General features: G+C 32.2%; 2 protein-coding genes across 4 annotated transcripts; one reads left to right on the top strand and one right to left on the bottom strand.

The window, feature by feature from the left end:
• The first annotated feature begins 3,393 nt into the window (after positions 1–3,393).
• LOC130808609 (chromophore lyase CRL, chloroplastic-like) lies at positions 3,394–4,768 on the top strand. Of its 3 annotated transcripts, XR_009040707.1 has the most exons (4): positions 3,394–3,515; positions 3,600–3,635; positions 3,991–4,041; positions 4,411–4,768. XR_009040707.1 is itself a non-coding variant. In XM_057674060.1 (3 exons), the coding sequence occupies exons 1-3, from the start codon at positions 3,904–3,906 to the stop codon at positions 4,683–4,685; spliced, it is 306 nt and encodes a 101-aa protein (XP_057530043.1). In that variant the 5' UTR covers positions 3,886–3,903; the 3' UTR covers positions 4,686–4,768. The 3 variants fall into 3 exon arrangements, 1 of the variants encoding a protein (XP_057530043.1); XR_009040706.1 differs by having other exon boundaries at positions 3,412–3,635; XM_057674060.1 differs by lacking the exons at positions 3,394–3,515; positions 3,600–3,635 and having other exon boundaries at positions 3,886–4,041; positions 4,411–4,503; positions 4,611–4,768.
• Positions 4,769–8,659: 3,891 nt separating this feature from the next.
• LOC130808644 (uncharacterized) lies at positions 8,660–13,718 on the bottom strand. The gene is made up of 8 exons (XM_057674097.1): positions 12,730–13,718; positions 12,526–12,620; positions 12,332–12,435; positions 11,954–12,054; positions 11,759–11,859; positions 10,581–11,018; positions 10,253–10,384; positions 8,660–9,055 (listed from the first exon to the last, which is right to left on the bottom strand). Exons 1-8 carry the CDS (start codon positions 12,979–12,981, stop codon positions 8,878–8,880), a joined length of 1,401 nt encoding a protein of 466 aa, XP_057530080.1. The 5' UTR covers positions 12,982–13,718; the 3' UTR covers positions 8,660–8,877.
• Between the last annotated feature and the right edge of the window lie 314 nt (positions 13,719–14,032).

Here is a 14,032-nt window from a genome sequence, read left to right as displayed (position 1 = left end):
AGCCTACATCCATTAGTGAATCTATTAAAGAGTTTGGGAGTGTTTAGTCCCCATCGTCGTTAATGAGAAATTGCATATTGATTTCTAGAGAAAAATTATGAAAAAATATTAAATATTAAAAATTTATCCCCTCTAACGCAATTTTATTTTATTTTTATCTAATTATCATAATTAATGTTAAAAACCCTTGTCATTAAATTTTCACAAAAACTTGGGTGATACCTTCTCAATTGTGAGACGTGTCTTATTGAGCCGATTCAATTGTATTTTTTTACCAATTTTACAAATTAAAATGTCAATTTTAAGAGTTAAGAATTGAAAGGTCAATTTCAGTACTTAAAAAACCAATTTTAAGACTTAAAAGACCAATTACAGAACATTAAATTCTCATTTCAACTTTTAAACAGAATGACTCAAACATTAAATCTGATATTAAAAACTTTGAAATTGACTATTTAAGTCTTAAAATTAGATTTTTAACTCTTGAAGTTGTCCTTTTAAGTATTAAAATTAATATGTTATAATATTTTTAAAAAATTATTGGGCTTGAGCTAGTTGCACGGCTAACGCCTTCTCACAGGGAGTAACTGTTAAATTTTTAAGTTTGGCACTAACCCTACAACCTGCATCAGTTAAATTTTTATTAAATAGGTTATGTGATACTTATTTATTAATGTAATAAGGATTAAGGAAAACCACTTTCTGTATTTAAATCCACTAATAAGTAATAACAGAAGAAATTTCACATTGAAATCTGCTGTCATGCATGGACTGTTACTGTTTTACATGTATTTCAAAAATATTAATTGAAAAGAAATTCATGCAGAACTCCTGAATGAAATAACCGACGAGTCAACGACGATTGATGATGCATGTGGAGTGCATGTGAATAGTGATTGCTTCGTAGGCCATTGCACCTTTCTGGTCAACACAAGTCTCCGTTTTCATTTTATTGTTTTTCCAAACGGCAATTTATTTGTCCCATCAAATTAAATAGCACCGTTTATTAAAAAAAATAATTTTTTTAGGAAAAATTATCCTTAATACTACAATTTATTGTCAATTTGTTATGAATAATTCCTACTATTGATTATTTATAAATAATTCGACCTTTGAATTTTTTTTGCTCACAGCACCCATTTTCACATTTTAACCGACTACTATAGCTACTTATCACCAAATAGGAGTTGGGGTAGACCAACAAAGATACATAAGGAGGAAGAAGAAGTGAGAGTAACGGCTAGAAGGTACCTACAATATTCAGTTAAAATGTGGCAAAGGATGCTATCAGCAAAAAATATACAAATGTTGGATTATTTAGAAATAATCAATAGTTGAGATTATTCACAGCAGATGGGCATTAGGTCGAATTATTCAGGACAATTTTTCTTTTTTTTAAATGATAGATTGAAGAAAGAAAGAATACGAAGTGAGAATTAAATCCAAGACATTGCTTGAGAAAAAATTATATTTAATTTAAATAAAATTCAATTCTTAATCATCAAAGGTGCCAATGTCTTAACCCTTTAATTCGTATGATTATAATTTTAAAAGAAAGTAAACATCAAATAAAAAATCATAAGACATATTGATGTTTATTCATCAATCATTTAATTTTGTCTAAAGTATAAAATTATTTATTATTCATTGATTAACACCTAAAAATGTTATAACGATTGATGAAATATGTGGAAAAAATTGAATTCGAATGATATATCATATTTCTTATGTGTTCAGTAATATACAATATTGTTATTGACATTTAATATTAACTATTAAAAGATGTTTAAGAGAGTTAATATGATCGTTTGAGGACATTAAGAAACTTTTTTAAGGATAAAAATCTAAATTTTCACTTAAAAACGTAACAAATATATCAATACGTACAGTATTATACGTGAAATAAGCTAACTAACGAATAGTGATGAGAATCGAACTTTCAATTTAGTAAGTAATGGAAGTGCATGAAAACTTGTTAGTTGTACTATATTGATAATCAAATCATTATAATCAAATGTTGTATTAATTTGGAAATAGCTAAAAATTAAGACATAATATGATTAGGTAAGCAATGTGCAAGTTAAAATTGAGGATCTTACGTTATAGTAGTACTAAAAAACAAAGGTTTAAATGAGTAATCCACAAAAATGTGGATAATTGCCATGTATGCTAAGTGTGGTGTCATTAAAATGGATGAACTTCTGGACAGATGCTTTACAACTTAATGCATATGCCAAAGGTTTTTGTATACGAGGATTTTCCCTTAATTTCCCATTTTTGCATAGTGATGAAAGTTAAATGTTATGAAAAAGGATGATCATCACTTGAATTTGAATTAGTTTCAATCGTATCCAGATTTGTGTTTAATTATTTGAGCAAATCTAAACCTAATCGATACATTTAAGGTTTAAAATATTTAAATTTATATCTAAATCTGAATTAGTATGGGTCTAAAATGAACTTTTTATCTTACAGTTTTTATTCCACCATCAAGCAGTACATATTAATAATTACGTATTTTATTTTATCACTTGCTAATTATGAATCAAGATTATGGTGAATTCTATTGAATACTACATCATGACCAACCTTAATTATGAATATCAAAATCATAGGGTCTTAATATATTTTAGAGGAGCTTAAATTTTATGTTCTTGTTTATCCTCTAAACACATATAAATTTAAAATTGTTAACCAAAGGGAGATTGTAGGCATATACACCTTATTAATCTTGTGTTTTTTATTAATTTATTAATACTTTGCATTTCATTTTATTAATAGCATAATTGTTTATTAGTTCGTTGTTCCACCTTTAAAACCACAATTTTCAATACAATCCTTCTTAGCTCATGCCTCCTCGCTTCCGCATATCCATGAAAGATTGAAAAAAATAAGATAAATAAACAATTTAATTCCGAATATAAGATTCGGAAAAACTTATGTCCCAAAATAAGCTTCCGTACATCCAAGCCTAGCCTCGGGTAAGTCGCTGTTAGTAACAGCGAATGAGGAGAAAAAAAAAATAATTAAAAGGCCCTAAGTCGCTGTTAGTAACAGCGACTTAAGGAGTTGACCAGTCAACCTAAAAATTTTAATAGTACTGAACTTGAAATCGCTGTATTATTTTGTTTTTGGAGCAGCTTGTTTTTTAACCTTCAAACAATTATTTAATAGTAGATGAACTAACTATATAAACTTGTTACTGTTTGATTAATCTTCCGATGTGGGATTGTTTTCTGGAACACATCAAAATAAAAAAAACCAAAAATTAGCTCACGAATAGAGCACCGATGTGGGACTGATACTTGTCTTACCAATTACCACTTACGAAGGTACACCATTTTGTGGAGCATATTCAATTACAAAGTTGCAGCATTAGGATGCACGATACTTGTCTTTTCAATGGGTTGATGTTGATATGTATCACAACACTGTTGTGCTGCTACAATCTTAAGTCGAAAACACATCAGTAGTGATTCATTAGAACTTTATGTAATCCACTATACTTTGAGCAGGTAATATATATGATGTGTATTATCTGGCTTTAGACTCACATATGATAACATTTTGTTTTAAGAGCTGTTATAATCTATCAACAGGCATTCTGGAGAACTCCTCAGAAACCCTTTCGACAGGTATGCCTCACGTATATCTTTTAAAGTTTAAGTAGATCATCAAAAGTTGTCTAATTTCATTTATTCTCCATGACCTGTGTTACTTGCTCAAGTTGTTCATTGCACTTTCAGAGTCTGGAACTTTAAATTTTGTCGAAAGATATAACTTACTATATCTGATTGGAGAAGACAAGATTCCTTCTTACCCTCTGTCAGTCTGTACTAAACAAATACTTTTTTCTAAATGTGTGGATGTGGATTTAAATGCGTCAATCTTCATTGACATTCAATGTTGATTACTCTTTTAGATATTGCCTTGTTAGAATTTGCTGATGGTGATTCTCCCATGTTGCTAATTGTGGGCATTGTATTACAGAGGTTTTATATGGTCAAACCTTGTTCCAAGGAGATGAAATGTGATGTGGAGGTAAGTTTTTTAGCTTATGTAAATCGAGAATTCTGTCATAGCAAGCCAAGTGATAAAACTTTGTGTAAATTAAGAAGATGACATCGATAAATTGACAGTTGACAGAAAGTAGAGATCTATTGGTATATTAGCTCTATTCTTTCCACCACTTGTGACCCCAAAATAAATCATCATCATATCCTCTTCTCTTACTGGAAGCTGGAAGAATTTGTTTCTCTGTCATCATCATCATACCCAATGTATCATGCTCATAGGAACTATGATCGGGGTCTAAGGAGGAAGGAAGGCGACAATTCATACTTATGTCACCATCACTTTTTTCCTCCGAAAAGTTTAGATCTAATATGCCATCTTTTTTGACAATGGCAGTTAAGTACATATGCTATTAGAGACATGGAAGAGTATAAGAATTTCTGTGATCGACCAAAGGATCAACGTCCACTTCCAGAAGAAGTGATTCGGGTGAGTCTGCTCTAGCATGATATAATCTTCTGTATGGAACATCAATCTTCAATTCCTTTGAGTTATGCTAGTTTCTTGAATAGAAAATTTAAGCTTTGTTATTTCAGGAGCATGCTGAAATGTTAATTTCTATGAAGTGGTATGGTAGATTTAAAATTATATCTATGGTATTGGAGCTGTAGGCCTTTTTGTGATCAACAAAAGAAAAGAAATTTCCACTTGGCTGAAAGTAATCTGTTTATCATGATTGTTTAGAGATTTTACTCCTGCGAATCTGCAATGTCATTGTATTCATCATCCTAAAAACCTTTTGTGCAGCTAGTCACTAAAACCTACTAATATTTACATCAATTATTTTCTGTATGGTTCTGTAGAGCAGTTTCTAATTGTTATCGAGTGTGCCTTCGTAAGTGGTAACTGGTAAGACAAGTATCAGTCCCACATCGGTGCTCTATTCGTGAGCTAATTTTTGGTTTCATTTATTTTGATGTGTTCCAGAAAACAATCCCACATCGGAAGATTAATCAAATAATAACAAGTTTATATAGTTAGTTCATCTATTATTAAATAATTGTTTGAAGGTTAAAAAACAAGTTGCTCCAAAAACAAAATAATACAGCGACTTCAAGTTCAGTACTATTAAAATTTTAAAAAAAAAAAAATTTTATTATTATTTTTTTTTTAAGTCGCTGTTAGTAACAGCGACTTAAGGGGTTGACTGGTCAACTCCTTAAATCGCTGTTACTAACAGCGACTTAGGGCCTTTTAATTTTTTTTTTTTCTCCTCATTCGCTGTTACTAACAGCGACTTACCCGAGGCTAGGCTTGGATGTACGGAAGCTTATTTTGGGACATAAGTTTTCCCGAATCTTATATTCGGAATTAAATTGTTTATTTATCTTATTTTTTTCAATCTTTCCATATCCATTCCAGTTATAACATAATCTCTTGATTGACTTATATTAAAAGCAACTATTGATTGATTCATAATACACTATGGGCCACATATAATGCCACGCTATTTTCCAAAATTGGTGAATGTAGCCCGTCAGTAGCCCATTATAAATGACGATCAATGCTATGCCGTGCTATTTTCCAAAAATTGTGAATTTGGCCCATCATAGAGAATGACGGTTCATGTTGTGTCGTTCTAGACTGTGAGTAGGTCGTGTCTGTAATGTCTATGGCCATACTGGCCCTAGCAAGTATATAAGTATGTATATATGTATAGGACATATATTCAAATATAATCGAGTTATACTCTTTTTGTTCTTTTGAATGAAAATGACATCTTTCCTCATGATATATCAGTTGAGTTGGCTATGAACCAGTTATTTGCTGTAGCTAAGCCTATCAATGATATATATTGATAATATGTTATTTTCAGCAGCAAACTCAAAGAAATACAGAAATATTTGTTCGGCACAAACAACAAATACATGCTCCTTGTGACTATTAGTAGCTAGGCCTATCAATGAGTTGGCTATGAGCCTATGAACCAGTTAGGATTCAAAAACAGGTCGGGTTGCTTTGGGCTTCATAAAGAAAGGAAGGATGCTCAAATAGGCTTGACTCATTAAATGTAGCCCGGCCCAATTCTTCTAAACAAAAAGCGAATCAAGACCTCAAGTAGACCCGTTTTACAGAAATGGTTAGCATCTTAAAGTGCGAGAATTTGAATAAAATAAGATAAATTAACAACTTAATTCCAAAAATAAGCTTCGTAAAAACTTATTTCCCAAAATAAGCGTCCGTACATCCAAGCCTAGCTTCGGGTAATTCGTTGTTACTAACAGCGAAACAGGAAAAGAAAAAACAAATAAAATAAAACGCCATAGTCGCTGTTAGTAACAGCGACTGAAGGAGTTGACCAGTCAACTCCTTAAGTCGCTGTTACTAACAGCGACTATGGGTGTTTAAATTTTTTTTTTCCTTCTTCCTCATTGCAGTATACGACATTTTCAAGCAACAAAACACAACGCACGACATTTCCTTCCTTATTCCTCCATCAAAATCACGTTTGATAATACGATTAAAATATATACATGTACACATATATTACAAATGATACACAAAAGTCAATATGTTACAAATACTAAATATGTACAAGTGTTCAATATATACAAAATGTTACGTTTTCCCCCAACATACTTAACATTGTTACTAGTTGATCGAATTGAACCATTCCAAAAGCATACAACAGTCACACGAAAAGAATCCATTTCTACAACAACACATACAAAATCAACATCACCATCATGTTCATAAATATATGACCACTATACATTTTAAAATCAACACCAAATAAAAAAATTTATAGTAAAAACGTACCTCAATAACCTGTAGATCAACAAGAATTAGTAAATTGCAAGTTTATGAACCTACATTAATGTGAAATTTGATTAAAATTCAGCAAAAACAAAACTCAAAAATAAACCCTAATTTTTCTAAAATTGAAAAAAAACACATAAAAAAATACCTTAGGTCGATGTAGGAAGCTTACAGATCGCTGTTAGTGGTACAAATTTCGAATTTTATCACTTAATTTGAAGGATTGAATGTGATTTTGATGGAGGAAAAAACAAACAAATGTCGTGAGTTGTGTGCTAAGGTAGGCCGTATACTAGAATGAGGAAGAAGGAAAAAAAAAATATATAAACACCCAAAGTCGCTGTTAGTAACAGCGACTTAAGGAGTTGACTGGTCAACTCCTTCAGTCGCTGTTACTAACAGCGACTTTGGGGTTTTATTTTTTTTTTTTTCTTTTCCTCTTTCGCTGTTACTAACAGTGATTTACCCGAAGCTAGGCTTGGATGTACGGACGCTTATTTTGGGAAATAAATTTTTACGAAGCTTATTTTTGGAATTAAGTTGTTTATTTGTCTTAGTTTTTTCAAATTTTCCTTAAAGTGCGAACCCGAAGTATCCACGAAGTACAGCAATAAAAATTCAAAAGTCCATTAACTAGGCCCTTTATAAAGGCCTTTGTAGCTGGTACCGGTTACAGTCATGGTTTGATAAATCAAATCCGCATTTAAGGGCCCAGTTTTTATTGTGCATTCTAAACTGATAAAACATGCAAATAGTTCGTCTTGTATGAGGCCGTCTCACTATAAGACGGGTCCATATAATAACTTATTTCTTCAATTGATTACTTTAAGATCATAAGTAATCGTTTTAAGGTTATAAATAATCATTTTAAGACTAAAAAATAATTATATTAAAATTATAAGTAATCACTTTAATGTTATAAACGATCATTTTTATACAAAAATTGTATATTGGGCCAGCCCAAAAGAGACGGTCTCACCGTGAGACCGTCTCATTTAAAAATTAGTGAACATGTAAAGTTTAAATCAACATAACAATTTCCCTTGTTACATGTATTCCTAGCATATACTTCTATTAACAATATAAGCATGAAAAACGTGTCAAGTTAGGTTGTTCATGCTACGTGTATGTTAAAGATTTATATCTCGTTTCAAATCATATTGTGTCAAATAATTATCTGTTGGATAGTGTCATGTTGTGTTGTGTCGTGTCGTGTTAAGTTATTTGGCTCATATAATAGCCCAAATGAATGTGCCAACATGTCATACACATAGCACAGTTCATGCCACGTGCCATTCTAATAATTCATGTTTTGTTTTCTAAAAATTGTATCGTTTTGAGTTACATTAAGTAGATGATTATATATATATATATATATATATATATATATATATATATATATATATATGTATCATGTAATTATTTGTAGATTTGTAGTATATTTATATTATTTATAATTTAGACGATTAAATATTTTTACTTCGATGCGAAGTAGTTTATAACTTGAACAATCATACTTATAATTATTTATAACTAATAATATCAGCAATTATAATAATATGATAAAAATAATAACAAAGAAATATAAATAAAATAATAATTATGTGTCTAAAACTCGTGTCATAGGTCATGTTGAAGTAGTCATGCCAAATGCTTGCCAACGTCCAACTTATCCCATGGGAACGGCCATGCTAAGCCATAAGACCGGTCAGGTCGTGCATGCTGTGCTGGGTGGCTGTGCGCAGCCCGATTCACTCCCATATTAAGTAGCACACTCATGAAGATAAATAGAGTAAAATGAGAGAAGCAAGTAAGCAGCACACTATTTTAGCCACCAAAAAAATACAATAAAAATGAGGAAAAATTGTATAGCTTCCCTATAAATTGTTACACTATGCAGATTAATGAGTGATAAGAAGAATTCTTTTTCCTTCAACATATTACATTTACATCAGATTCAGACCATGAGAAGTTGGTCTAAAAATATTCAAAATAAAAAAGAAAAAGAATATTACTAGTCCTAAATCTGGTGAGAAACATCAACTAAGTGACAATATTTTGGTGTGATTGTGCATGATTTGGTAGAGTTTGTGGGTTCTTTCTAAACACATGTTTCCTACAACGTTCAAAGATGCTATCATATACCAAATCGAATTGAACTCCTGCTCTTTCCCGATTCACTATGAACATAATATGATCTCCATCTACAATTTTGTAATACCTGCACATTTTTCATTTGATCCATGGTACCAAGTTAGACATACAAAACCCATGATCCGATACTGTTAAGAAACATTCACGTAACTCAAATTTAGGAGACCCTTCTGCGTGATAACAAAGAGATTGTTTTCGGTTAACCTTAAACCTTACATCATTTGTATTTTGTTATAAATTTTTGGCCTGAATGAAAATAGACAAACATGACAAATCGAGAAAAAAGTCTTGCATATAGATCACAACATATACAAATGAAGAATTAGGATTACCATGGGCAAGGTTGCAAATTGCCTTCGAGAAAAGCTAATTATTTTCTCTGTCCTTTTAAATTTATCACACAAGAAATTATAACTAATTTGCATGATGCAGCAAAAACAAAAGAAACTAAGAAAATCTCAAAATTGCTCAGATTCAGATTCAATTAAAGTAGATATTCTAACGTAACTAAATCCTATCTTTTGCGGCCCATTAAAATATGATAGCACAAAATATTAACATTATCTTCTAAAACCGAAACTCAATAATGTCTCCAGCATATATGTAGGGTCTACCATAACAACTAAGAACTTTCCAGCTTTCCATAAATTGCCAATCATTGAATAACTTCATCAGATGAGATGGAAAAAATGAAAAACAGTTTGATCATATTTTAAATGGAAAATGTTGCAAAATGAGTTAAAAGAAAATAGAGTTTTAACATAAGGGCCTGAAAGGGTTGCTAAACTATTTTATTTGGAAACGGGTCCAAGATAAACGATATATATACACGGTAGCTATGTCCAGATGCACAAGGTCGAATCCAACACACATTTTATGTCCGTTTCTATATCGCATCATCCACATGTATAAAGGTTTTCAGAAAAACAAGGTCGCATCACATTGGGAACATTGTAAAGGTTTTTAGAAAAAAAAAAATTTAAATAAGGAATCTTTCAATAGACAGCTGAGTATTATCGCCTAATCGATATGCTTCAAGACCCTTGTTCCTAACAATGGCAGATGCAGACTGTAGACCATTGGACAAGAGTTTTCATGACAGACTTGTAACAATTCGATTATTTCTCCATTTAGATTCAAACAGGCAATAAAATAATAACAAGATCATAAGACACTCAAAATAATCAGACAGCAAATCAAAGTGAAGGGTTATACACTTATACTGCAATTACTATGAAAAAGATAAAGTTTTATGCCAACATACCAGATACCAGGTTGCAAAGGCCGGCAATCAGAATCATTTATGACCAGACGATGGGGATGTTCGTAAGGGATTCGAGGATACATCATAGATATCGTGTTCAGGGCTCCGTCATTATCCCACCAGTCTTCATCCCTGCATCACACTTTCGTTTAGCACAAGCCTCGTTGTGTTCCAAAGGAAACAGAAAAGCGACATTTCTGACTAGGGAGTACAAGGCTCCAAGCCCCATCTAAACATCGACTAGTTCATAAAAACGTCTTGAACATCTTGTACGAAACCAACTTTCGTAAAGAATTTAAATCATGACTCAAAATCCAGAATGTAATACCTGTAGCCTTTGTAAGGAGGGGGTACATCTGAAGGGTGGCGCCACAAACACATCTGCAACACCCTGATAAACAGCAAGGGGTGGATCCCAAGTATGCCAGAAGGAACTGTGAACCCAAATAATTGTCGAGTTCTCTTAGTAGCATAACTGAAATAATACGTATCCGGGAATGTTTTTATGTGCGAGTTAAGTCGCATTGATCCCTGGATTGTTAAATCGGGAAGGATCCAGTCTCCTGAAGCAAAAGGACCAGTATTCCCCAAGAGGCAGTCTACTAAACCCCACACACCTTTCTTCCTCCACGACATGTTGAAGTGATCAAACCCAAAATTGTAATAGGCCTTCAGCCAAGGAATGTCGAAAAAGTCGTATATGATAACTCCCAATCTACATAGCTGAAGCAAGCATATGGGTTTCATGCTCATTCCATCTTCTGGCCTGTAATCAATTTTGCAAATGAATGTTGAAAGCATTTAGGATTTAAATTTACCGCGACAAGTGGGCTATAGACATATCGAAACCCCAACATGAATGGACAATTTAGTAACAAGAATCATAAACAAAATAGTGTTTTCATCATTCTTGATTATATACATAGATGGTCCAGTAACTCCAGAAAGTCCATACCTTTACGACCCACCATATTAAGTAGTTCGGACTTCAAACTACAGAGAGGCACCCGTTGCAATTTACAAACAAATAATGCATGGTAGGAAAGATACTAGAGTGACAATGACGGATTGACATTTGTTGATTATTATGGATAAGAATTCGAAACTCCTAACAATTTACTCGAGCACAGTAGCACCACGAAAGGTTCTGAGGTCTCTAAAATAAAGCGCCACAAATAGGAAATGATAAATAATATGCTCGAGTATATTAAGATAGAGCAACGGACAGAGGGATTTGATATAAAGCTATATGGGACCTCAAATATGAAAAGTGCATTTTTATCATCAAATTATTTGTCAAGTTTGCTCTGCCCCTATTGTTGAAATGACAAGCATGCCAAAATTTAGACTAATTATCATCAAATTATCACATCAACACAATAATATAGACTTATTTTCCCATTAACAGTTGGAAAAATCAAGTCTTTGACAAGTCGAAACTTGAAACATTGACATATAACTAGTTCTGAATTTTCAATTAAAATCAACTTGGGTGAAGGAACTTACTGCATCCCATCAAAATAAGTTCTTGTTGTCCCATTAAATGCTCCAGATAAAGAAGTGATGCTCAAAACCCAATTTGGAGAAGTATCATAACCCTTAAATGCCTAAAATCACAAAAATCACTACATTGATACATAGGAAAAGTCAAAAAATTCCAAACACTAACTGAAGTTCAAGAAAAACAGTAATGAAACTGACCTTATCAGCAAGCATTTGCTGCAAAACCCTAACAACCTGGGCTCCGGCTGAATGTCCAACAAAGTGAATTGGATGATCCTCATCCCATCGAGGATAATGCCCTGCATATTACATTTTTAAAATCATATTCCCATTTTAATAGGTAACTATATTATATTATAGTCTACTCACAGACGTTTTGACCGCAACCCCGTTGAAAAAAGTCATCCTACCCACTTCAGACCCTGATTATAGCTTTTATGAGCAGTATATACTAGATTTCTGGGTAGGATGATGACAAGGCCATGATATTATATTATTTACAAATAACTCAAAAATATGGAGTACTTCTATGAACTAATTACAGCAGAATTGCAATGGGAATTTTATCAGTGATACCTTGTTCATAAATTCTTCCAAATTGAGAATGACCACAAGCTTTGCTGTGTTCTTCGCCATAATCTACTTGACCCCCTTTCAAGTAATAGAACAATTCCCTTGCCCTGAAAATCAAACACCCACAAATTTTCATTTGTAATCAATATTTACAAAAAAATTATGCAATTTTAAAAGATTTTAGAATTAATTCACACCTATCATAAATGCTGGTAAGAGAACCCAGATCTGGCACTAGAACTCTCTCATCTTTCTTCTCTGCCCCAGCAAAATATGATAATCCTCCCAATCTCTGAAGAAACAACAAAAGAAAAAAAATACCCATGAGATATATGCTTAAAATGACCAAAAATTCAATTGAAAATGATCAAAACAACACAAAAGATTACAACAGTACTCACCCCTTGGCCAAACCCAAAAATTCCATGAACCAAAACAATGGGAGGTAAATCATCAAAAGAAGATGATTCTTGAGTATTAGGTACCATTTCTTTGACCTCAATATTGGTATTTGGTTTAAAGTAATCACACAAAGCTTGATTCAAATCATATGCAACAGCTGTGCTAAATATGTAAAACCCATATAGCAAATGAACCCAAGAACTCACAAAAAGCTCCACTAACTGCAAAGAACTCACCCACAATCTTATCATTCTTCCCTTTTTCTTTGTAAATTGAGAAAATGAATTATACCCCCCTTAAAAGTATTTAAGGGGGAAAAGTCCCTTAATTCTTTCTTGTTTTCCTCCTTTAATTTGGAAAAAGAATGGTCACAATATAAAGATAAAAAAAGTTTTAAAAAACTTCAAATTTCCTTTTCTTCCCCCTTAAATGAATTTGATGGGTATATATAAAATCATAAAAGCCCAATTCTTTCTTGCTTTTCACCTATAATTTGCAATGAAAAAGTGCTAAAGTTTCAAGCTTTCTCAACAAGATATTGATTAGAAGGTGTAAAAGCTTCAAATTTCCTCTTAATTCCCCTTAAATGGATTTGAGGGGGAAAATTCATAAAAAGCCCTTAATTTTCCTTGTTTTTTACCTTAAAAGTGCAAAAAAATGCTGAAGTTTCAAACTTTCTCAAGCCTAAATTCACTTGAATGAAATGAACGATTCAGATACCAAAAGATTAAAGAAAAAAGAGGGAATTTGGAGAAGAAAAGAAGGAAAGAAAGAGAATTAAAATGAAGAAATTGAAAATGTTATCCTTCCTTTCTTCTCCCCTTTGATTTTGTTAAGGTTTGTTTGGTGTTTTTGGTAAGAAAATTTGGAAAGAAATGAGTTTTTGAAAAGTCATACCACAACCTCACAAGTTTTTACACAAAGGAAACACAACCACCAAGACACCAACCAATGCTTCCTCTCATTCTCTTCTGAATTCATCCATTTTAGACGAACATGGGTTTTAGAGCCATTACACGTGGCCTTATTTCATTTGTTGAAAGAAATGCATGATTCTTCTCGTGGGTCCCAGCAATCAACTGATTGAGAAATATACGCTGTGTCCACCTATTGATTTTGAAAAATAAATATTCATTGGATAATACAAAAGCATACTTCATCCCAAATAAAGATTTTTATCTTAATTACTTTTAACACGGTTAAATAATTTTAAATTTTACTATCTTTTAATATCATAAAAAATAATAAAAAATACTATCTCTGTCTCAATGAGAATTCATCAAAATTATTTTGTGTGAAATT

This window comes from Amaranthus tricolor, chromosome 3 (genome assembly GCF_026212465.1).
Source record: "Amaranthus tricolor cultivar Red isolate AtriRed21 chromosome 3, ASM2621246v1, whole genome shotgun sequence".
Taxonomy (NCBI): Eukaryota; Viridiplantae; Streptophyta; class Magnoliopsida; order Caryophyllales; family Amaranthaceae; genus Amaranthus; species Amaranthus tricolor.
The sequence above is the reverse complement of the archived record's forward strand: the minus strand, read 5'-3'. Positions and strand labels throughout refer to the sequence as shown.

Excerpts from the sequence above, each read along its gene's own strand:
- LOC130808644 (XM_057674097.1), bottom strand. The coding sequence starts at position 12,981 with ATGATAAGATTGTGGGTGAGTTCTTTGCAGTTAGTGGAGCTTTTTGTG. Across the intron at positions 11,019-11,758 it reads ACTTATTTTGATGGGATGCA|GCCAGAAGATGGAATGAGCA; the intron begins GTAAGTTCCTTC and ends AATTGATTACAG. Across the intron at positions 9,056-10,252 it reads CCTTTGCAACCTGGTATCTG|GTATTACAAAATTGTAGATG; the intron begins GTATGTTGGCAT and ends AAAAATGTGCAG.
- LOC130808609 (XM_057674060.1), top strand. The coding sequence starts at position 3,904 with ATGTTGATTACTCTTTTAGATATTGCCTTGTTAGAATTTGCTGATGGT. Across the intron at positions 4,042-4,410 it reads AGATGAAATGTGATGTGGAG|TTAAGTACATATGCTATTAG; the intron begins GTAAGTTTTTTA and ends TGACAATGGCAG. Across the intron at positions 4,504-4,610 it reads TTCCAGAAGAAGTGATTCGG|GAGCATGCTGAAATGTTAAT; the intron begins GTGAGTCTGCTC and ends TTGTTATTTCAG.